The following is a 24,969-nucleotide window of genomic DNA, read 5'->3' as shown; positions in this document are numbered from 1 at the left end:
TGTGGAATCTTAAGAATTGCCCACAATTTAATTATTGAAGTAAGTATAGGGTCTGGATAGCTTCATTTAGTAAAGTGTAGAATACCACATCTGTCCCTTAAGCCATACTACCATTCTGTTAGATTTTTTTTTTTTTAAAGCTAGAAGTGTTATGTGGAAGAGTAACTGAGCTGCTGCTTGTTAGCAGATAGAAGCTAAATAGCACAGTGGAAAAGTAACCATGTACCTAAGGGTATAGGCTAGAAAAGTCAGTTGAAATACTAATCCTTGGCTACTATGCTCCTGTTTGGTTAAGAACAGCAAAATTACTAGTAAATTGAAAATCAATGAACAGAATTTTTAAAAGGGTTTATTGAATTACTTGATAAACGGAAATATTTTTTAGCATGTGCTGCAGTAAGCCTACACCTTGAATTTCAACATACTGGAAGCCGCTTCCTTTTGTACAGTTGCTGGGTCTGCCCTTCTTTCTACAAGTACATGGTCCACTTTCAGTATAAAAATCAACTTGGAGCGCATAGTCTACACAACTTCATTCCTTTGTTAGGAGTAAGTGATTTGGTCATTAAAAATATGTTCACTCATCTAAGATCTCTTCATCCAGATTGATATCTGTGGTATCAATATCTTCCAGGTCCAGGTTATCCAAGTCATCTTCTAAGTCCAGAAGTGTCTACGAAAATAAGAGACTAGATTATGGAGAGGCTAATATGGTACATGTTGGCCAGCTTATGTGATGTATGACTGTATGATGTATTTACACATTCTGCAAAACACATAGCTTAGGCAGGCAGGTGGAACAGCTGTTAAGATCAGCTGCAGAGAGAAGCTGCCTTCATGGTAAGAAAGTGTCTCAGTTGCCACTTTTTGCCGTGTTCTGACAGATTTGGACTTCACCCTTTGTTCCTTGTAAGCCCACAAGGCTGCAGGAATTGGGCGATCTTACCCGGTACAGTTTCTGTGTACAGCAGGATGGGATCCATACACTGTACTGGTCCTAGGCTGGCTGGGGCTATTAACATAGAGAGGGACATTTTCCAGTAGCATAGTTAAATCACATTGTTAGTTGAAGTCTTTAGCCTAAAATGAATTTAGTGTTTGTACTACATTCCTCCTCTTCATAAAATATATTTCAGTACCTTTTGATCTCTTGTTGGAATTGGATCAGAATTCTGCAAAACTGTCTTCATCACTTCTGGTTTAGCAGAGGGAACTGGTTCTTCAGCCTTCTTCTAATGAAAAAGAGATTCCTTGAAGTTCTTCTGAATTTAAATTCTTTCAACAAAGGCAAGTAAACAACAGCAGGCCTATCATTCCCCTCTCCCCGTGGTTCTCTTTCAAAGTTTCCCTCAGTAATTCTTGAGTCACATCTTTGCAGCCAGTAAGTGTTCTAGCTCTCACACCACTGGAGACCATTTCCCATCCAGTTTATTTAAAGCAGGTTGATGGAACTGGTACAATGAAAACAACCTTCAGAACGTATCGGTTAATTTCAAATACTGAAGTGCTGTTAGAAAGGAAGTGATTCTCAAGGTCCGCAGCAGGAAAGAGATGAGGTTACTTGAGACTGTCACAGAATTTTAGCAAAAATGATAAATCTTAGCACTGGTGCTGGTCTTTGTGTTCAATACCCTATAATGGTTTAACACCTTTCTCTCTTCACTGCTGCACAGGTTTTATTGTCAGTTAATAACATCACTGAAGGAATACTACTATTCTATTGAGCATAATTAGATAAATTATATAATTATATATCATTATCTCCTACAAAGCTTCCCAACTTATAAGGACTTCTATGCAATCATGAACTGAATGCAAAGATATGCTTCTAACAGAGGTCTTGTCTTCACCTTCTAATGTAAACCAGTTCTAATTTGTTTTAGATAACTTTTACAATGCTATTTCTGTATTGTCTTTAACAAATTTGCACAAAAGTTTGATTTTGCTTTAATGATACTTGCTCTGATACACAAGAAGCAAACAGTCACTAAAGCTACTGAGAAGCAAGCTAACGTCTCTGAACTGCCAATGAGTTTTTGCAGTGGATCTCCTCCAAGGAAAAAAATACAGGGACAGAATGGAGAGTTGTGAGTTTCTGTCTCTCCCTCAGTTTCCACTGCAGTTCTTTCAGAAGTTCACAGCCTCAAAAGGCTGTGCAAACACCACTGTCTTCAAGAAACTCTCATATTCTGATTTTCATGTCCAAGTGTACAGTGTATTTGACATGAGCAAAAATCAGAAGTTGTCACCTTCTGTTTAAGCTCTGAAAAGCATTTTTGAAGTGTTTGTTTCAAACATAAGGTATAAGCATACACATCAAATCATACCTTCTGCATAATACTTGGACAACAACTAGATGGTAAAAAAAAAAAAAAAAATCAGTTTGAGTTAGGATGATTAGTTTGATTAGGATGTATTTTCAAAAAATTGAGCAGGATTCCTAGTCGGTTCATTATTTAACAGTCTTATTTCATAACCATGCCAAAAACCAAATAATATAAAGCATTGTTAATTGCCATAATACATGTTAGTTTCCAGGTTCCAACTACTCTGCTTTTAGGAAACTTGCAGCAGTTGAGGTAGTGTTTGTATGTGCAGCTTGAAAAAAGAAACAATTTCACAGTCAAGAAGCCAGCAGTAGTTACAAAATCAGATTAAGAAGAGTCTGAGGCAAAAGAACATGAAACTCAGCTGCAGTGCTTACAGTCAAGCCAGTAAGAGCAATAATTTTTCTGTTATTGGTGAACTGTTCTCCAAGGTAGATGTTACTGTACAACAAAGTTGCCCCCTTCTTAGAATTCATCATTTAGTAGAAACACTGACCTGAGGTGCCACTACTCCAGTAGGCTCAAAGCCTTTTGCTTCTTCAAGTATGTTTCTTTCTTCATTTGGCTGAAAGAAAAAAAAAAATCAAAAAATCAGAACCCACAAAATGTACACTCATGGAATGTTTAAGCAGCTGCACTGATGTACTTAAAGCTGATTTTACACAGCACCAAATGTTTTTTCTTCTAGAGAAAAGAATTCCCACTTCTTACTTACAGTGACAAGCGGGTATTCCCTGGCTGGCCGCAAGTCAGCAAGACTTTGTTTAACATACTCTTCAGCAACAAAAGCTTCCTTCAATCCAGGGAAAAGATTTTCATATTCTGTAGGATCAGCAAGGGACTCAGCAGCTTTTTGATTGACTTTAGAGAGATTCTCCCGCCACAGTTTAACAACCCTGGAGATGCAAACCATGTTTGTTATATACAGCTACTTTTGACAATGCTACTCATGCTCTACATGTGCTTTCAAGTTACCTTGACACTTGGCTTGGCAAATATGTCCGTGCAAGAAAAGCAGCTTCTGGAAGACGTCCAGTTTTAATCAGGAGTTCCAAACATGAATCAAGCCTAAAATATTTTAAAATGTGATTTTAACCAGTAAGTTTAATAAAGATAAATATTTTTATTAGCTTATCTGTTTATTTTATGACAGTAAAGTGCTTTCCATTTCAGATTTTAAAAGTAGCAGCCACCATAAAATAGAATCAGCCTTTCTGACAAGGTAATATCTTTCTTCATTAAGTTTTAAGTTAGCTGTAGTTAGCCATCTGAAGAACCTGAGGTTCTTCGCACTTGGCAAAGCACAACAGAACTATCTGAATCTCTTGCTACTTACTTTCCCTGCAGGAAGTAGCTCATAAATGCAACGTTGTTCTTGCCATCTTTTTCTGCTCCTTCAGCTAACTTATTCACCATGTTAGCATTTCCTGAAGCTGTCGCCAGGAGCAGCAGTCCCCCGTAGTCTTGTGCATGGTGGAGACACTCCTGGGCCAAGCCAAACTGGCATTTACTAATGGCAAGCTCAGCAAGTTGCTTCCATTTCTGTTCTGACTAATGGTACAAAAAGGAGAGAGGGAGGGAAATAAATAAAACACCGCCACCAAACCAAAACAAGAAACAAATGACACCTCATTTTTGAACAGCATTTAAAGATTTTTCAGAGCATTCAATACAAAAAGGTAGGTGTACTTGTGAAGGTACTGTATCCCATTGCTACACTTGTCTTCCCTTTGACATACTAGGATTACTGCAGCTCCTCCGCATGACAGTGTTACATGCAGATCATTACACACCTATATACCATTACATAAAACAGTTTTTCACTAAACATAGAGGAGGTAGAAATCACTTTGGAAATTTAGACAGCAACAATCTCTTAAAGAAAGCTCCCAAGTTAATCTTCGCAATGTAAGAAAGATATTTGTGTCTGTAACTAAGTTAACATCCTTTATCACTAACTTCATTGTTTTACAATGGGAACAACAGGATCAATTCTCTGAACAATGGCTGTGGGACAAATCACTGCCTGTCAGACTTCCCAGTGCATCAGCCTAAGTTTGCCAAGGCTGGAACGAAGGCCCAGAAGGTCAGTCCTGCCATTCCTCCTCTCTCTGTTCAATACTGGAGATTAAGACTTGATACTTGGTTCAAGATTTGCAGTCTCTGGGAGTTCCTGTAGCTTTCTGAGCACACAATATTTTTTCTGTCCCCATCCAACAGCTTAGACTCCTTTGAATTACAGACAGAAGAGCTTCATCAAGGAAGCTGGAGGGCTATATGCAGCGTTTACAGAGCTGTACTGCATCCACACATGTCATTATATTCCCTTACAGGGCCTCTTAGATTCATGCTAATACTCAGAATTAGTATGAATCACCAAAAATAATATTTACCTCTGCTTCCACTGCAAGCTGATATGCTATTTTTAATTCTCCAAGTTGAAGAGCAAGTTCAAAACGATGCTCTGGATCTGTAGATACTGCGAGAGCTTGTTGTTTGAAGCCCTAAAATAAAAATCTGAAAGTCAGACTGGTCTGTCAGGTTGAACAGCACCCTAAACATTCTAACAAAAGCACTCTAAATAGAAGGATAGAGTATTCTCAGATAAATGTGGATGATTAACAAGAGTTGATGCTTACAGATAAAATAGTCTAGTTTTGTTCAACAAATTCAAGTAGAAATGTGAATAAACTGACTTATTAAGCTTTTTTATAACTAAAAAAGTAGTTTTCTTGCCTGTTTTTCAAGAAAATGTGCAACTCTCGTCCTCTGTTCTTTTGGAATCGTGGGAAGAACTTTATCAGCCATACCGAAATCTCTTCTCATCACCGCAGTTTGATATTCAAGCACTGAGACCAGCAAAGAGTAGCTAACAATGTTTAGCTCCTTATCACCCAAATAAAGTCGGTTGTCCTTTGGGATATACCCCAAAAGATACATTGTCCTGAAACAAAACAAACAATATTCCTCTTTAATAGATCCACTACTAGTCTATAAATAAGCCCAACAGAATACTCATATGAAAAATTCTACTTTTACTGTATGTACACTTCCAGATAGCACCGTTTATTCCCTCCAAGATTACATTACTGCCTCAGAATATACATTAGCATAATATGTAAGGAAAAGTAGTAATGTATGGCAAGGTGACAAGGCTCACCTTGTCCTAACTTTGTCAAAAACACCTTTAACACTTGCTTACAACCCAGTGCAGCAACTTACCTGTCTAAATGGGCAATAGTGACAATTTCTCCTCCAACATAGTAGTTGAGTCTGTTCACAGAACTGGTGTAAATAAAGCAGTCGCCCACCCACAAGCCTGTTTTCACAATCTCCTGAATCTCACCAAGAACCTGCAAATTAAGTTCAATTTAATCAGATTTATTAAAAGGGACTTTTAGATAGCAGTAAGACTATTGCATTTTCAAATTAAACCTAATATTCTATACTTAAGTAAATAGTTGGGCAAGTTGCAAGAGTTAAGATACAGATTGGAGGTACTTAAATAATGCTTTTAGTTTTATAAAAATGCTGTCACGAATGAAATGTCTACCTTAATACTTAACCAGTTACAAATCTGGGAAACAAGCACAAAACTAAGTGTTAAAAAAGATAACCAAAGAACCTTCCTGTGAAATTTTTGTTTCTGACATTTCAAAGGATGTTTTACTTGGTTTCTAATTTCAGCAACATTTGAAAATTTGAAAACGGCAGAAAACATTTAAGCTATGTAAACATACTACCCTAGTTTGTACTTTAAAAACAACCTCTGTAAATCTGAGAGAATAGTATTAATAAACAGATGTCTGAAGAGAAACACAGGCATCAAGGTCTGTCATACTGGGATTCAAACAGGGATGCTCTCCCCAGGGAACCCAAATAAAATTATGAACAGTATTCCTGAGGCAGATGTATATTGTGTGGTACTCAGTGTTCTGGAAACTAAAATTTAATAGGACTATGGTAAGGACTAAATTTGCTATACTCTGGGAATACTTGCTTCAATGAGCTCTAGTCCTATTCCATTTTTTTAACAGAAGGTACCTCAAAAGCATCTTCAATTCCATCTTCAGTGACACCTTCATGTGTTTCTTGGGCTGCTGCAACTTTTTCTGACAGGTATTTCAGAATGAAGAATGACTCTTCTGTAGCAATGCAGACAAGCTCACCCGAGTCAGACCAGAAAATCTGTATCATCAAAATCAATAATGACACTGTCTTAGAGACCTCATGGTAAGAAAGGAGGATGTATAAATTAAAGTTAGAACATGCTATTTCTAACAGAAGCTTTAGAACCTGAAAAGCCAACACATACAGGAATTTTTTTCCCCTTCTACTACAAGACTGGAATAAACTTAAGAAGTTATTACATTATGATTGACAGCTTGGCTTCATTAAAGGAAATCAGCAGTCTAGCAAAAAAACCAAAATCAGTAAACGCAGACAGTAAAGTATCTTCAGTCCCATCTTGAAACTTACGTGTTTGGGCTGAATCTCAATTCTGCGAATCAGTTCTGTGTTTTCCCAATCATAGAATGCCAAACCATTAACAGATCTGACCCCCAACAGGAAGCCACCATAGATGCCTGCAAGAAAATAAAGGTGGAAGAAATCCACAGTGTGCAAAAAAAAAAGTGCCAACATATCTATTTTAAAAGTAAATACTTACCTTCTGCTCCAAAATCAGGCTTGAATGATTTCTTCTCTTTGAAATTTTTAAATATCTTTACAACGCTGTTGCTCTCCCTGATTGCGTATCTAGAGATTGTATTGTAAAATAAAAAAGTTTAAAAAATTATTTGGCTTCCAAAGTAGGAAATTACTAAGATCATAAGCTTCTACAAAATAACTGCATTTAATTTACCTTCAAAAATTAGCAGAGTGCTACAAATGGAAAATTTTAAAGCAGTTATTCAAAGTTCATTATCCACATAGGCCAGTTTAATGTTTGTACAGCCTGAAAAGTAGCAGCAGCAAATTCGAATTAATACAAAGGAAAAAATCTGCAATACTTACTCTGAAGAATCATGTGCCCAAGCAAACTCCTGAGCAGAACCAAAGCTCTTGTTTCGCAAAGCCATGGCTGTGTAAATAATGTATTCACCATCACCACACACTACTACAAACCTAGAGAAGGAGAAAGATGCATTTGTCAGACATCTGTGTTCAGTTCAACAGGCATGACCAAGGAGACAAATTAACCAAAAAGTTAGAGGCCCCTAGCCCAATCTAATAACTGCAAATGCAGATAGAATAAAAGAGCTTCATATATTCCAAAAATGTCCCTGGACTTTCCTCTGCACCATGTTGCTACCTACTTGCTATTCTGTCTTCCTTCTGGACAATACTGAGCAACTCTTGTATTTTACCTTGTATTCCTTTACCTGTTCTTTTAATTTAGCTTATCTGTCAACAACAAACAATCCAGGAGAAGTGATAAAATGATGTGGTTTGCTGCTATTACCTTATACAATTTGTTTGCATACTTCTTCCACTGCCTAGAATGTCTAACTTGTCTGTTTAAGCAGCTCTTACAGGTGCAGATCATCTATCACTCTGACTTCACAGTGCCTTGCTCTGATACACCTGTTCACTCAGCCACCATCACACATGCAACTCAATTGTTTTCACCCAAAAAGTTTTCCAATATTTTAAAACGAGAGAAATCAGAAGCACTTGAGTATTTTGTGCTAAAAATCTATTACCGTCCATTAGGGTTGTGCTGAATTGTCTGAGGATAGATTTCGCAGCTACCCATATCCTTCACAGCCAGCGGCAATCTTTCTCCATCTTTGATTTCAGCATCTCCCATAGCTTTTAAGTTAGCCTGTTGGACTTCTGAATGTTTAGCCCAAATAATTTTTCCATTTGCATCCATGGACATGGCAGGTTCTTCACGACCAAGCTAGGAAGTGTAGCATAAGATTTTAGCAGATGGAGAAAATACATTCCTGATTTTCTCTGCAGTTGAACATATCTAGTGAAATACCCTGGTTCTGTCTAAAAATGCCAATTAAAAAGCCAATTTTTCAGTATTTTACATATTATCACAGAATCAGAAATCAGTTGCTCTGTACAGATAGTGATGAATCGCAATTTCCCATTTCAGATCATTAATTGTACCTTAACAATAATGCTGCCTTCATCATATCCCAAAGCCACATTATTGGATCCTCTTAAACTGGCCACACACCACACTCTCTCCATACCGTAGTTGAGGGTACTTTCCAGGCGGTAAGTGCTTGAATGCCAAATGCGCACAGTTCCTAGAGGAAAGAAACTCATGCCTTTTATCTCTTCTCTCAACGCAAGGGCACAAAGTGTGTAGCCACACCACAAAAAGAGTTCTCCCGTAAGTTCACCCCCTGTCCTTTATATATGAGAAAGTGGGAAATTACCATCTTCTGAGCCTGTGATAATGATAGGCAATTCAGGATGGAAGCTGACACATGACACATTTTGAGCATGTCCTTCCAGTGTTTGCACACATGTTTTATTCTGCAAAACAGAGTCAGGAGTACAGGTACAGATAATAAACACAATGCTACAATTTTTACACTCCTTTCTTAAAAAAGCGCCCCCCCCCAATCCATATTTCTCTAGATTTCTTCCAGTACCATTTGTTTCCAAGTTGCTCCAACAACAGCATTAGACATTAAAAACTATGTTTGTATTGAGTTAATTTATACTCCCTAGAGGAAAATATTTATTTCCCTTGACACAGTTGTTTTTCTCTATTTTCGGATGGGTTTCTGCCTAGAAGATATGCTTTCTCACAGCTATGCAGCACAACAGATTAAAGCAAGATAGAAAGCAACAGATTAAAGCAAGATAGAAAGCAGAGTTCACTGAAAAAAAAAAAAAAAGCAGAGCAAAACATTTATCTGAATCTAATTACAGGTAAGACAGATCCAATATTGTCTTTGTTAAGAATGTTCATTCATACAGATGTGAAAGAAAAGTCTACTCTGAGAAAACTGAGATTAGGCTATGTAACTGATGCATACAGCTGTACCTGGTGGCAAAATTTCAAGCACTGCTATTTATCAGTCATTACTGCAGCACAGACAAATTAACAGCACTAGCTTTAACTCTGAGCTTGGATTTACTCTAAGGCAACATGATTTAACAACCAGAAAGTATCATCTAACAAATTTTGTCTGCCCCTTCTGGCTATTTATACACAGGAAGCTCTAGGTTTCTGCAACACAATTGGATTCTTGGATTCAATCTGTCTTTCCTGCAGAGCATTCAAACAAGTCACCTCACAACACCTGCAAACTGTAAAGCAGAGGCACACGCAGGTGTTTGCATACACACGTGTGCTTGTGTAAATGTGCGTAGGATGAAAAAGGAAAAAAATCCATAAGAAGCAAAAGGAAGGAAAGAGCTGATACATGAACAATATTTACATTTGAACATAGAAGAGGAGCACCTTAATCCACAAAAAAGTCCAAAAAGCAGGTTACAAGTCCAAAAGCTAGGTTACAAGAAAAAACCTAATACTAATAAAAGAAATCTTCTGTCAAATTTAATTCCACTAATTAACTTTAAGGTTATTTAAATTCACAGCAGATTTTCTCAAGGGTTAAAGTATTTCTTTTTAATGAAAAACATGTCATTAAATATTTCCCCCCAGCTACCTTCTTTCCAAGGAAAAATGAGAAATATCTGTGGGTATATTGAAATCCCTTCCCTCTTTTTCTATTTCTTCAGTAAAGGTTTTGCTATGACAATCTGCACAAAAATTTATGAGGAGTTGAGCACATACCTGGTAATCCCAGATCTTAACCAACCGGTCATCCGCACCTGAAATGAGATACGGCTTGTCTCCCCCGCTGTAATAGTCAATGCAGTTTACTCCTTTCTCATGGCCTTCCAAAGTAAAGTTGGGTGATGAAGAGCCAAGCTGCCACACCTTCCCAGAAGAAAAAAAAACACCACACACTCAACCGCTTGTAGTTATCAGGCTTTTCCATCCAAGTCAATCTTGCCAAAAAGATTAAGTATTCAGATGTAATGAACAATTCCAAAGATACGGAATTCCACAGACACAGTTGTTTTCTCAGGTTCAGAACACTGCTTATCAAACCACCAATCCTCCCCCCATTAAATAAACAGAAATAACATGACAAGTTGCACATGCTGTGCTCACATCTCAATGGAATTGGTTTCTTCTAACTTGTTTGTTTGTTTGTTTTTAGGGACATAACACCATATAAGACACTGTTTGTAAGAAGTAGTATCTGTTTATGAAATTAACTAATAGACCTAGAAAAAGCTATCCACTATTTGTGCATGCACCAGTTGCTCCCAACTGTATCCTGAATTTTGTTGATTTTTCTTTTCTTTTTTTCCAGTTACATTAAATGAATGACAAATCGCATGCTAAACAAGGACTCAAAATTATTCAAGTTAAGTTGTAGATATACTGCTATTTTTGCATGATCATTACATCAAATCAACATTTATATGCACCTAATTTCAACATCTGAGGATATATTAAATCAAAAACGGCTTTTTACAGCCAACATACTGAAAATATTATGGAATGTGAGGAATTCTCACTGTTCAGATAGCTGTAAATCTATAGTTCCAGATATTTAGTAATAATTTCATAGCAAATGAGACTAATCAGCATCTACCATGAGAAGGATGAAGACACCTTTGGAAGCAATTCAATACATAGACAGCCAAGGACATGAAAACAATGGAACAAATGCCTTTACTAATTTATTTTTAAATGCACACAAAGGCTTTACCCAATATATATATATATTTATATATATATACACAGACACACAAGGTTTCAGTTATACAAAACTACTTATTGACAGTATAACCGTTACCCCTCCCCAATGTTTATGTGTAATCCACACGGAAATACAACACAAAGTTTAGAGAGCCACATTTCAATGAACAGAGGTGACAGGTAATCTTTAAATTTACTGAATTACTTAGCAAGTAAATAGTAACTTGACCAACGTTCAGGTCTATGTTCAATAAGAATTCTATTATTGCACCTGCTTTTAAGAATTCTGACCCATTTTCCACAAAGCATTTTTGGTTTGTGTACTGTGTCTGATAATTATTTAATGACCTAAAAAAGAACCCAAAATACAGTTTCTGTACCTTTATTGTCCTATCCAAGGAGGCACTAGCAAACTGGTTATTGTCTTTTGGGTTTATAACAATCTGCATGACATAATGGGTGTGTCCTTCAAACACCTGAGAGCAAGACCATTTTTTATCCCAGTCCCAGAGTTTAATGAGCATGTCATCTGAAAAAGAAAACCAAACAAACCAAGTTTCAGTTAGTTTAATATATTCTGATACCTACCTTCTTAAACTACATAATCCTTAATAACTTCAAGTTAAAGGCTCACTCATCTCTCCCCCCTTGAAAGGAGGCACTGCTAACACTCAATATATTTTCCATCTGTAAGATTACGGGTCCTTCCTTGCAGAAGGACTATAGAGAGTACAAGTTTCTCAAAAAGATTGTCCAGTAAAATGGTGATAAAACTAAGTAAGAAATACACCTGTCTTAAAGAGGGAGATTAAAAATGTATATTAAGGAACTGAATTATTAATCTTAAAATACTGAGCAGATATGAAGGAAATGGACTCATGTTTTCTCCTGCAGCACCTACTCTGATGAGCACCAAGGAACAGGCAGCAGATACAACTAAGCTGCCCTCCTAGTATCTTTATTTCAGGTATAAGTGTATCAGCTTCAATAGCAAAACACAAAAATATATGGTGCTTCTGAGTCACAAGGCCCTCTGCATTCTTGCAGAGCTCTGCCTGCACTTGTAAGGTTTCCGAGAATGAAAAGGACCAAGGAGCACAATCAAATTGTTCTTGAGCAAGATCTGTTGGGATTCTGTGATCTTCCAATCCCAAGTAACATACATTGCCTCAAACACTGGCGAACTCAGTAGTATTTGGGGAAAAAAATAAATGAAAGTATCTGTTGCTTCAAGCTCAATTGCCACTAGAAAACATAATCCCTACTGTTATGTCATTTTTTTTAAAAAACAGAACTTGAGTGTGGCAAACTCTCAAATAACAGCTAAATTGCACATATATGAACGTTTCCTCCGGCAGATACTAAGCAACAAGATTCTTTGGTCTTCTGTGACAAGAATGTAAGCTACTATATTTTAAATTTTAAGTACAGTTGATATTCCATTAAAACAACATGAATGCATCTGGCAAAGAAATAACATGAAGTTACAACTGTCATGTTGGCAACTAGCTCAAGGATTCCTGTTTAACCAGAAAAAGAAAAAACACATGCAATGTCTCACTAGACAGAAACCTAAAAGTAGCTGGTTAATAAATATAAAAATATACCAAAGAACTCTTACCGCTGCTTGTCAGTATGAAAGGCTGCGTGGGATGCACAGCAATACAACGAATATAATCTGAATGTGCTTCAAACATGTGAACCCTTTCCAAGGTGTTATAATTAAAGACTCTAATTTGCATGTCATCCTATGAAACGGAAGAAAAGCCACTATTAAAATAGGATTCTCTGTATAATGCACCTTATATTCAATGTAGGGTAGCCAGAGAAAACATTCCAGCATTGAAGAGCCTCTAACAACACAACATTAAAAAAAACCCATTTTCTGTACATTGCTAATGATACAAATTATACTTTGACTCAAAAGTCTATAAATTACCTCATCCTATTCCAAGGCATTTATGAAATGTAAAAAAAAACTTCAACTAAAATTTCATTTTTAAAATATGTACTTAAAATAGTGTTTTAAAATTAAGGAAAGTGCAAAAATATTTTTAAATTATTACTGCTTCATATGAAAATGAAAAGCAACCAAAATGCTAATGCTGTGGGGCCAGGAGAAAAGTTGTAGCTCTAAGGCAAGTAGAAAGGTGATTTCAACTTTATTTTTTAAAACTCATTTTTTTTTTCAGGGTGGAGTGTGGGGGCAGATATTTTTATTTCAGATGCAGTATTATTAGAAGCAGCATTCCCAAACTTTTTTAAAAAAGAAAACCGAAGAACTATCTGACAAGCAACAAAAAAATCAGCTAAAGCTTTCAGAAGTGACCATGATTCACAAGGCCATTAGAATAAACAAAACATTGTGAAAAACTCTACGCTCCTTATTTTATCCAAAGCATTTAGTTTTTCTCTTTCACACACAGGCCTGTTTAAGCAGCAACACCTACAGAAAACACCCTTCAGAATGTCAGAAAAGGACAAGTATGTTCTTTTAAGAGCAGCCTGTCAGCATAATGAGCATGGAGCACACAGAATAAGTAATGACTAATGTCACATTTTCCTTGTTACTGTTTAAGACTCAGCTCTGTTGCTGAAAGCAGCTGTCTTGCCCTTTCCTTGCCATTTCTTGCTACTGCATTGCAGCCTCCCTCGGGAAAGGTAGGACAAGCACAGCTGCACATTGAATCAGATCAAGGAACAGATCCAGGTGAAATTAAGTTGATGAAAATAAAAATGGAGACTAACTTTCATCAGTTACTAATCCAGTTCCCTGCAGGTGTTTGAACTCTTGTGCTGTCAAAGAATGAAACAGTGCTAATTTATGAGCACCTGAAGTAACTGGGTCACAAAAGCATAAGACAATTAAATGACAAGAAATTTTCTGCTCTGTGTATAAGGGGAAAAAAAAAATGTGACAAAAAATTTTAGGCATTGCCTCAATTTAGACCAAAAAAAATCATTCAATCAAAAAAAAGCCATGTGACCAAGATGAGACTTAAACTATTCCTCTCAAACTATTCCTCATTGAATAAGAGCAAAGTATTTTTCTAGAGGTAAAACTTCAAAAAACTTACTTTTAATATAGCCAAGAACAAAAATATAGTGTAACTTTTAAGTCATTTTACCTAGAATAGTCAATGGTTTCACCTTAGTCCAAGTAGCGTTACAAGTATTTAGTCAAAACTGGGTGCTGAGTGTGTTCCAGGTGACAATAAAAGTTGAATCTAGATCTAGCTTGCACTACATGCAGAATTAGCCAACATATTATATTGCTCTCTTTTGAAATGAAAAGTTTAAGTTTCTTAGCTTCCTTAAAGGTAAAAATTTCTGTGAAACTACAGTGAAATATTCCTTTCTATTCTACAAATTCATATCAAATCATATTACTAGTTGATGTACAAAGGAAACGCATGAAAATAAACTAGAGAAAGTACTACTGCATATGGAAATCACAAGATGATGACAGCTTACAGCTCCTGTAACAACCCAGTTCTTTCTTGCCACAAATTTGGCAGCTCTCACTGGCAGGTCGCACACTTCAAAAGTCTTCACCAGAGTCTAAAAAGAAAAATAATAAGTTTATAGCACTGGTGAAAATATCCATTTTGAAATCAGCTCTGTATCTTAACAGTGTCCAGTATGTTGCCTTTGGCAATGCTCCAAGAATTCTACAGCAGTCCATGCACACTTTTTAAAAGGATCATACCTGTCCAGGAAGGGAGATACTTGCCTGCTCTGTTCTTTTAGCATCATCTTTATGTTCTCCCTTCATTCTTAACCCAACTCCACCTTCAAGTATTTTTGAAGGTGCTGCCCAATTTCAGCTACACTTGATAGACAGTTCCTATAACCTTTACAAATACAGATGTCAAGTACAAGACAGAGGCAACTAATCTGCCAGAAGGAAGAGTTTGTAAGGAATCCACAAAGGAGATAACTGTTGAAAAATAAATTTATAGGCAATGAAACACCATTGAAGACACAGCTAAAGATATTCCTTGTATAATATTATAGTGACTTCCGTAATAAGACGGGAATAATACAGTCAGTTAGCAGCAGTAATTTAAGATTCTTCTTGTGTACCTAGTATTGAAAAATTTAATTTATACATCTGTCAGTAATGAAGATTTCATAATAAAAACCAAAGTCATCACCTGTGTTTCATGGTTCCAAACACACACACTGCCATTGTAAAGGCTAGCCAACATCCATGGTTCTGTGGGATGTAAGTCTACACTCTTCACCCGGTCAGACCGAGCTGTTAGTTTCCGCTTTATATCAAGTCGGAGAGGCTAAAGAGGAAAAGAATTGAGAGTAACAAGTCACTCAACATAAAACTGGAACAGAAATATGATGGAAGAAGGAAAGCTGAAGTTAAACCTTAAAATAAAAGGAGGCAATCCTGCTTTTCAGGCAGACAGAAGACTACTACTCTTTTCTATCTACCTGCTTATCTGTTTTTGTAGGGTTTCTTGAAACATCACATCCCCACCAATGGCAATGGGTCCATTTAATTTACTTTCGTGAAATGTTTTCATACCAGAAAATATATCTCCAGAACAGCAAAAGAAAAGCTGCACTGTACATCTTCCTGGTGTCTCTGAAATACTAAATCAAAGCAAATGTTTCTAATACACATGATAAACAATCAATCTTCCTGCTACTTCACCTGTGAAAAAAACAGGTGGAAAAGCCAGTTATCACACCAGAACACAACAACAGTTGCCCATTATAAATTTATTTCTATTCACAATTCCAGCTTTAAGTTGTAGAATGAAACACTGTGTTGTAAAAACTGCAGGGCAAGAAAGTTTGTGACTTTCCCTTAAAAAGAAGGCCTTGATTTTCCACTCTCATCACTAGCAATGTAAAGCCAGATTATTTTTATAAGTATGAAGCATAGCAAAGTGATTTTCTAAAATATTTGAGGCATTATAGATTCTTTAGATGCACAAAGACAGTTTAGCTCATTTAATGCTGCTGACATTTAATGTTAGAGAACTGAATGGATAATATCTGAACAAAGAATGCTGTGTGTGTTCAGCAGCAGAAACAGACTAATAAAACCTGCAATTCAATATGTTAAACGCTGCAAGGAGAAAAAGATGCCTAGCTATCATGTAGTGCCCATAACCTATGGACGTGACATCTGACAGTAGAGAACGAACTTATGATTTATTTCTACTGCCATCAGTGCTAGAAAAGTAAGCAAGATTGTTACATGTGATTCTGAGCTTATCCTTGGAACTGCTCTTATCTACCGCCACTAAGGACCACACTACGGCTGATCTACGAGGTTAACTGCACCGTATTCAAAACACTTGGACAACTGATAGGTCTGTTTGATAAATCTTACGGGGGCAGGACAGGACCCGGCCGGGCCGGCTGCTCAGCCCCGGCTCCGCGGGGCCTCTCGCTCTTCATTCCCGTCTAGCTCCGCCGTTTCGCTGGCGGCGCCAGCCACAGCAGCAGCTGTGTGGTGCCAGGCTGGGCTACCTCACCGAGGCCACGGAAAAACACCTCAGCGTGGATCTTCAAGCCTCCTGCACCGGGGCCGGCCCCGCGGCACCCACCGGAGCAGCCTCCAACCCTACCCGCACGGGCCGCCGCATCCCCGCCCCGCCGCACTCCCCGGGCAGCCGGCCTGGCTCGACATCGACCCCGGGCTCACCGCAGCCCCGGACTCACCATGGCCCCGCGGAACGGCTGAGGTGTCCGTAGCCCGGGCCCACTCCCACCTTCCGACGTGGAACTTCCGCACCCTCCGTTCTCGCGAGAGCCGCGCAGTATTCCCCCGCCCCCCTTCCCCCGGGCCTCGCGAGAGCGAGGCGGCCCCGCAGGCTGCCGGGATATGTAGTCGGAAGTGTCTGGGCTAAACGTCGCGGGGCAGGCTGGGAGTTGTAGTTGCCGCGAGCAGGACCACGCGCCCCGTCAGCTCCGCGTGGCTGGAGCGGCGGTAACGGCCGCTGCACGCGCGGCGGCAGTTGGAGTGCGGCACGCGGTGTGCCTGTGCCAGCTTTTGTGCACCCTTTGCCGCGCAGGGAGGCGGTGATTGTGGAGATGGTGGCTGGAGAGCTGCCGTGCTCTGCCCAGGTGTGGGTGACTCAGGGAAGAGAAGGGTCCCTTGGTCTCAGTGTGCGTAATGGCAACATGGGTGAGAGGGGACAGATCCCCCGGGGTGAGCAGGACCCTGCAGGGAGTCCCTGCAAGGAGCCCGCTTGCTCCTCACTCAGTAAGGAAGATGTGAAGCTGGTCAGTCCTGCAGATGTGAAAGGTTATATGACACATTTCTCCTCTTTTTGTCAGCTAAAGCAACAGATATTGCAGCTCTGAACAGCATCCAGCAGTAAAGTTGTGGGGAATGTGAGGTTTTGGGGAGCACCAAAACACAAGGAGCCACTGCTGAGTAAATGGCTCCTAGCACTGCTGCCAGATTGAAGTTCCATCTTTAGTTAAAAATTGCAAGCCCCACATTTCACTGCACAGAGGAGAGGAATAACACAGACGATATTTATATTCATTGGGATTCAGTTAAAGAAAATAACTCCTTTTGATACAAGTGTTCACCTGGGGATTAGGAGCCCTGTGCGCTCTATCCTGCAACACGGTAAGAAGGATTACGTTGCCCCGGAGTGTTTACAGTTTGAAGGACGTAAACAAACAAAAGGGTGACAGAGACATTCCTTCAACTCTTGTTAATTTCACTCCAAAAGAGCAAGGACAGAAAAGACACATACTTAAAATTTGAAGAACACAATCCTGATGAAAATAAGTGAGATGTTCCTGAAGCAATAAAAGCAGCACAATGTTGTCAGTTGTTATGGGTGAGTTCAGACTTTCAGCTTTCTTTAAGGTTTTCTTTTCACTTTCATTTCACTCTACTAATGATTGTAGAAAAATGCTTGAAACATTGGAATACAGAATTTCAGGATGTAGAATCTGGATAACCTTGCTTAAAAGTAATGATTTGAGTAAGATTTACGACTTTTGAGTCTAATTTGTGATTTTTAGACAGCTAAGGTTGAACATTGAAAGAACACGTAGAACACTGAAGGAAGAGATGTAGAGGATGGATACCTATATTAGAGAACACAGGTATTGAGGGATGAACAGCACACATTGTATGTTTTTCCTTGAAAAACTCAACAAGGTTTTGTCCAGAGGGACATGAGGGTATTACAGCGGAATCAAAGACAGAAAGAAAGGTAAGTGAAAGATGACAGAATAGAGCTTGTTAGTCAAGAAAATAACAGCAGGAAAAGGAGGAAGTTAGTTTGCTGTTAGCTTATCCTGGGAAGTTGTAATAATAGAAAAACTAAAATACAAAAAAGCGGCACAGGGTATAAGCTAAGGCTGACTCTATGGAGGACAGAAACAATGAAATAAAACAATGAAATTAAGACTAAGAAATAGCCCTCACAGCTGTTAGATGCAAGGATACCAGTTCTGAGTTTAAAAAAACATGATACACAAATTACTGGAAATGTAATGGGTATACAGAGGAAATATTATTATGTATTCGTTATCCTTAACTATTTCTTTCTTATATATCCTATACTAGCCATTGTGTCGCCGGGGGTTATATACAAAGCAGCTGGAACTGTGGGGAGTCTCTAAGAAGACTTGGAATAAAGACATCAAATAAGAACAAAATCTCTACTTTGTGTTCTTTTATGTGACCCAACAACTATTCTTATGCTTATTTACTGAAAGATATCTTGGGGGTAAAAAAACCCAACACAATGTTTTCCTCTGGAGTAGTGGAACAGAGGGAACTTTGTTTTTTGTGGGCACTGCCCTGTTCTGCAGTTCCTCATTGCCCCTTTCGTACCCCTGTCTGCTTGGCTACACTGGATCAGTTGCTGCAGCTTATCTGGAGCAACATAGATGTCTGCTGAGCATTTGGATATTGCCTCCTGAGCTTGAAAAAAATCTAGTATTTTCTTTACCTTGGAGGAAGGGCACAAACCTGATTTTGTCTGTCTCCTGTTACCTTTGTGGCTGCTTGATATCATAGACAGGGAGAGGGGGGAGGAGAGAATGATGTAGGGAAATTTTGAGAAATTATGAGTAGAGTGCAGTCATAGGCCTTGCTTCCTTAAGACACCAGAATAAAGCTGTACAGAATATTTACAATGTGCTGTCTGGTACCGTTCTACAATTGTCTTTTTGCTAGAAACATGAACAGCATTTCTGTAAAGTGCGGGAATGAGTGTGCAATGAAGTGTAAAGGACCTTGTAATATAGTGTTTCAGGACACCTTTCCTGTAGGTGCAAAGCTACTTTTAAATCTCTTGCAAGTCCTCAGCACAAAGCATTAAAAATGACCTTTTTATTACAAGAAAAAAAAAGGTGCTTTAAATAACTGACCAGCTAAGTGCTGGAGTTGGACTGCAGTTCTATAATAGAGGAATTCTAAACATTTTTATTTATGGTGATTTAGTTAGAAGCACAGCATCTGTAATGGGATTGCAACAAGAGATACAACAGTTGTAAGGAGGAAGCAACTATGGTACTGTTCCAGCCTACTGGTAATTTCTTCTTTACAAGGCTCTTGCTTCTTGGAATAGCCAATTCATTTGACCTTACTTTTCTGAGATTTTGGTTCCTTTCGGCTAGGAAATTATTGACAGGTTTTGAATGTGCATGGCAATAAAAATTTTCTGGAAGAAGGATAGAGCATTTTAAGACCAAAAAATAGTATAATATCATTCTTCCAAATAAAAAGGTTAAAATAGTTTGGGATACCAGTCACAAGCACCTATAGTTTATCTTCAGGGTATCAAATGAATGTTAACAAAGCAGGGGAAGGCGAACAATAAAACACCAGTCCACTTTGTTTTTCTCTTGGGTAAAGACCAGAGGTTTAGAAATAAGAGCCATGTCCATATGGCTCATTCTATATGCTTCAAAAATTTTATTCTGGCAAAAATCTATCAGATGCTCTTAGCTAGATCCATACCTGGTATATTAAATATAGTGTGAACTGCTGCTTGTTGCAGTAGGCAGCTCAGTCCTGAGGGTCCAATATTTCTTTACCTTGATTGTTCTACTGAGGACACCACCACTGCTATGTAAATTGCTTCTCCAGACTTCACCCGTGGCTTATCTTCTTTATGGGGATATGTAGCACCTCCCATGACCACTGCAGTTACTTTGAGGCTCAGTTTACCAGTATTTCTGAGCTTGACTAACTTTATCTTGAGGTAGTATTATGAATAGCTTACTAATTCCCTAAATATTCTGTGGGTTATCTTGTAACCTGAATTACTGTATTGTCATAATTAGATGCTTTCTTTTAGAACATACAGAGGCTTTTATACATTTAGATCAACTCCATAGTATTGCAAAGTGTATATTTCATATACAAAATTATTGTGAAGAGCTGTTAATTGCCAGGAGTTAATACTTGCAGTGCAGTGAAGTAAAACTCATTGCAGCCTTAACTTGGAAGATGGTAAAGACTGATGGGACACAGTGGGTTTAAAGAAAAGGTGTTATTAACATGTAGGTGGCAGAGCTGTGAGACAAACCCCACTGTAAATCTGAATGAAAAGCTCCCTTGAAACTACAGTATTTCAGTTTGTTGCAGATAAGTGATACAGCAGTGTTGTGGAACACAGTTTATTTCTTTCAGTCTGAGATGCCCAGCCTTTGTCTCTTCTCACTCTCCTGGAAACAGACTAGCCCTGGATACAACCCTGACTCTTATACAGAGCTCAGAGTATTAAACTCACTGGGATAATGAGGAATTAAAATGCCAGTAAAGAAATTGGAACTTGTAGCAGAACTGTCAAAACCATAGAGTTCATGTTAGGAAGAAGTAATCTCGTCCTCTCTAAAATTTGCGACCTGCCAGTAGCAGCCTGGTGGTGTATAAACTGTTTAAAAAAATGGTTGTTTCTTCAAGTACAATCATCTATGTTGTGCATACAGAGAAAATAGATACTGCAGTATGTAAAGAAGGGATTGGAAGTTTTATATTTGAAGTCACCTAAAATAATATCACTTGACACTTTCATTACAGGCCTGCCTTTTCAGCTTACAATTCTGCCAAGCTTCAGCCATGTGAGTTTAGAACTTTTTGTATTAGATGTCTTCAACCAAACAAGGGACCTGTGTCAGGTTTGGTCGTTTTTTAAAAGGTATTAAGGGAGTAAAAAATACCAGCTTTGTTAAAATCAGCAACAAGATAATCACCAATATTTTTAGCAGTATCTGATTTAAGCAAAAGAAAAAAAAAGTATTAATTGTTGTAGCACAGTAAGTTACCTGCATGATAATAATGAGGAGAGAGATGTCCATTAGCAGGGAACTCTGACAAAATAAAAGGTTATCGGTGAGAGTGAAGAAAGTGTTTTACATAATATAAAGACTCCAGTTCTTACCCTCTTGTGCTACATCTTCTTTAAGTGCATTTGATTCATTAGATAAGTGCTATCTTTATGTCGTTCATGTAATCACTTAGCAGGAATGATCTTGAGGGGCTTGTTACTGCTTCTGATTTATTAACACTTGCTTCTTTGCGTTTTATTTTCTGGAGGCTGTAGTCACAGTTTTGGCATGATTCCACTTCCATTAAGATTGGTGTCAAAAGGGCAGGCCTTGAAACCACAGAAGTGGTTTGGAATGCAGCAGTATATCATCCCAGGTATTCCAACTTTAGAGCATGTGATTTCTTTTTTTATCAGATTTACAATGTCTTCCACTGTAGCTGAATGTTGGTATTAGTGTTCTTTTATTGAGTTTTGAGGCTTCAGATAAACTTATTCCATTTTCTCTGCTCTTCTTTAAAGCTATCATCTGTCAAACTGTTTCTAAGATCTGATTCGGCAAGCAGTTTAGTTTGCCCTGAATATAGTCTTGAGATAACATAAACCAGAGAATGTATATAATTATTTCTTCTTATCTGAGAAGTATCAGTTCAATAGCTACTTAAAAATTTCTATAGAGGTATTCATTGTTTCAGAACAAAAATATTCATTTATTTTCACTTTCAGTTACTATTATATATTATTACCTTATCACTGCTGACCACAGAGTTGGAGTGTGCTTGGGAAATTATTCAGCATTGGGTTTTCCATAAGCTTGCAAAAATTATTTATTGAACAGTATTACCAATCATCAGAATGATGTGTTGCCAGCACTCTGGAAAATTGAAAATACTGCATTTGTTTTCTATTACTGTTAGACAAGGTTGACATAGACATTTTTTATCTAGATATAAGGTGGTAATAAAAGGAAATTTAGGAACAGCACTATGGACACTTAATCAATGTGAAAGGTTAGTGGCCAGGCTCTGATAATTGACTATAGCTTGTGAATGAACAAAGTTTGTTGTTTTCTCTTGATCAGGCAGTTTTGTGTTTTCCAGATGCAGAGGTGAGGTTCCAGCTCCCGGTGTAAATGTCTGCATATACAATGTATATAACAATACAGTACCAAACTGTCAAAGCACATTTATTCACTTAAAATGAACTGCACGGTATCAGTGTCTAAATATTTTACATTAGGATCTGTTTCACAGGAACAGTAATGATGTTAAAACTACTTTTATGGGATTGCAATGATATCAGACAGTATCTTTCAGTTGAGTACTTTCTCAACAAATGCAGGGAAGGAAATGGAGGTTAAAGAGTTGCTGTCATTCCTGTTACTAAGATCCTATTGCTTAGGCACTCAGCCCACATGACCTAGTGCTCTGCTATGAGTAGTTTTTTGGTTTATGGTTTGATAGCAGTCAAATGCAGGTCAGGCTTGCAGTGTGCTAGGCACATAAAACCAAAACCCAGCTATTTAGTTTTGCTTTCAGGTCATGCTAATTTGTGCAGAGTGTCAGAAGAACCTTTTAGAAACCCCAAATGTGGCTGTAATCCAGAACCATTCTTTCAAGATATGCCTGTCAAGTGGAAAAAAATGGAAAGTTGCTTTGTCAGTGCGTTGGAGGCTTTTTTCTTTTAATTTGTTTTCAGTAACACTAATATGTAGGGGTTTTTGTTGTTTTTTTTTTTTTTTTTGAAATGTTAAGACCACTGTATCTTTGTAATTTGAGCTGCACAGTTAGATGCTTTCTCAGTTTGCATTGCAGTTCAAACAATTAGCAGTCACAGAACTGTATGGTATGTGTGTGGCGCTGAAGGTACATCTTTGTAGTTGACACTTTTTCTTCACGATGACACAGTGACAAGTTATTTGTTGCTTTGGTTTAACCTAGGAGGCAGCTATTCCCTCGCTCCATCCCCAGTGGGATCACGGTTAAGAATCAGAAAAAAGGTAAAACTTGTGGGTTGAGATATAGACAATTTAATAGGAGAGAAAAGGAAGGGAAAATAATAATAATGATGATAAAACAAGTGATGCAAAATGCAATTGCTCATCACCCAGAGATCGATGCCCAGCCAGTCCCTGGGTAGTGGCTGCCACCCACTGGCCAAATTTATTCAGCATGATGTCATATGGTCTGGAATATCCCTTTGGCCAGTTGGGGTCAGCTGCCATGGCTGCGTCCCCTTGCAGCTTCTCGTGCAGCCCCAGCTGCCGCTCTGGCAGGGCAGTATAAGGGGGAAAGTCCTTGACTTATTGTAGTCACTGCTCAGCAAAAACTAAAACATCAGTGTATTATCAACATTGTTCTTGTCCTAAATCCGAAACACAGCACTATGCCAGCTACTAGGAAGAAAATTAACTGTATCCCAACTGAAACCAGGGTATTTATGGAAGACAGCAGTCAGTGGTGAAAGCTGTATTTGATTTTATCCTTGTTCTTTTATAATAATCACACATAAATCAGGCATTGCCAGAGGCAAATGTAACAATGTATTTATATATAAAAGTCCTGTACAAGCTCTGTTTCTTTTGTTTTCCCATTTCTAGTAGAACCTGAACCATTAAATTTTTCAGACATACATATATGTAATTCAATAGTAACAGCATAGTCAACTTCCCCCCTCCCTCCAGTTAGTAATAATATCACCTATACATGGTTTTATATTGTTTATTAAGAGTTACATTGAATTCTTCTATCAAAAAATGGATATGCAATATTTTTATATGGCTGTCCAAATTAAAATAATATATGGCTAGTATGTAGTTGGAATTTAATCCCTTCAGAATAAAAGCACCTGTAAAGTTAGGATACAGTTTAGACTAGACATCTTGTCAATTACAATAGTGACAGTATTTTTTGTTTTGAGTCTGTGAAAGGGACATGAAACTCAGATAGTAAAACCATAGGATGCCTCTCTTACCTGTGTGTTTAAAAGCTTCTCCACAAGATGGCGCCTTGATCCTGTTAATGTCTTTTTTTTTTTTTTGGTAATATTTTTTCGTCTATTATATTGATAGCTCATTTCTCTTGCACAAAACCCCTTTTAAAAACAGCTTTCTTCATGCTTATTTTTCCACGTCCCTCTGCTTCACATCTGTAACTTCAAAGTAGAAGCAGGTCAGGATGGCATCCTTTACACCACCTATTAACAGACATCTAGCGGATGTGGATAAGCGCTTGTATAAATGTGTTCATTTGATACACATTTTTCCTTACCAGGAGGGTGGAGGAGGGGAATAAACTATACTTTAGTAAAGCATTTTAATTCTGGCATAACTGTACCCATTTAATAATATGTACTCACATTTGTAAAACGTACACACATTTGTTGTGCTGACAAAATCCAGCCTCATTAGATGGGTTTGTAACTGGAAGAGATGCTGTTCACTGTTTGAAACTTTTGAATTATTTAAAAACAGGCTTTAACAAAAATGGTATCTGGATTTTTATGTGAAGTATTTAATGACAGCCGATGAATATTGTGGTGTTAAATGTAGTAGAAATTAGTGATGGAGTTGTTTGAGGGGCTTCTCAGAGTTGGGACTCAGAAGACTGGCTCT

The 24,969-nt window shown here is 38.0% G+C and overlaps 1 protein-coding gene across 2 annotated transcripts; it reads right to left on the bottom strand.

The window, feature by feature from the left end:
* Positions 1-333: 333 nt before the first annotated feature.
* Positions 334-16,876, bottom strand: COPB2 (COPI coat complex subunit beta 2). Of its 2 annotated transcripts, none has more exons than XM_082057063.1 (22): positions 16,771-16,876; positions 15,237-15,374; positions 14,554-14,640; positions 12,701-12,827; positions 11,460-11,608; positions 10,099-10,245; positions 8,726-8,825; positions 8,451-8,593; positions 8,033-8,232; positions 7,344-7,454; positions 6,997-7,085; positions 6,807-6,913; positions 6,372-6,515; positions 5,550-5,680; positions 5,064-5,271; positions 4,721-4,831; positions 3,664-3,878; positions 3,303-3,395; positions 3,043-3,223; positions 2,824-2,892; positions 1,140-1,232; positions 334-673 (listed from the first exon to the last, which is right to left on the bottom strand). In XM_082057063.1, exons 1-22 carry the CDS (start codon positions 16,771-16,773, stop codon positions 578-580), a joined length of 2,742 nt encoding a protein of 913 aa, XP_081913189.1. In that variant the 5' UTR covers positions 16,774-16,876; the 3' UTR covers positions 334-577. The 2 variants fall into 2 exon arrangements, with proteins under 2 accessions (XP_081913189.1, XP_081913190.1); XM_082057064.1 differs by having other exon boundaries at positions 1,140-1,229.
* Between the last annotated feature and the right edge of the window lie 8,093 nt (positions 16,877-24,969).

Source organism: Streptopelia decaocto (genome assembly GCF_964273445.1).
Source record: "Streptopelia decaocto genome assembly, chromosome: 6".
In the NCBI taxonomy this organism is placed as follows: Eukaryota; Metazoa; Chordata; class Aves; order Columbiformes; family Columbidae; genus Streptopelia; species Streptopelia decaocto.
The sequence above is the reverse complement of the archived record's forward strand: the minus strand, read 5'-3'. Positions and strand labels throughout refer to the sequence as shown.

Bases quoted from the DNA above. Each gene is read 5' to 3' on its own strand.
- COPB2 (XM_082057063.1), bottom strand. The intron at 3,224-3,302 runs GTAACTTGAAAG...TTGCATCTCCAG, and splicing joins TTGCCAAGCCAAGTGTCAAG to GGTTGTTAAACTGTGGCGGG. The intron at 2,893-3,042 runs GTAAGTAAGAAG...TTTTTCTTTCAG, and splicing joins GGGAATACCCGCTTGTCACT to CCAAATGAAGAAAGAAACAT.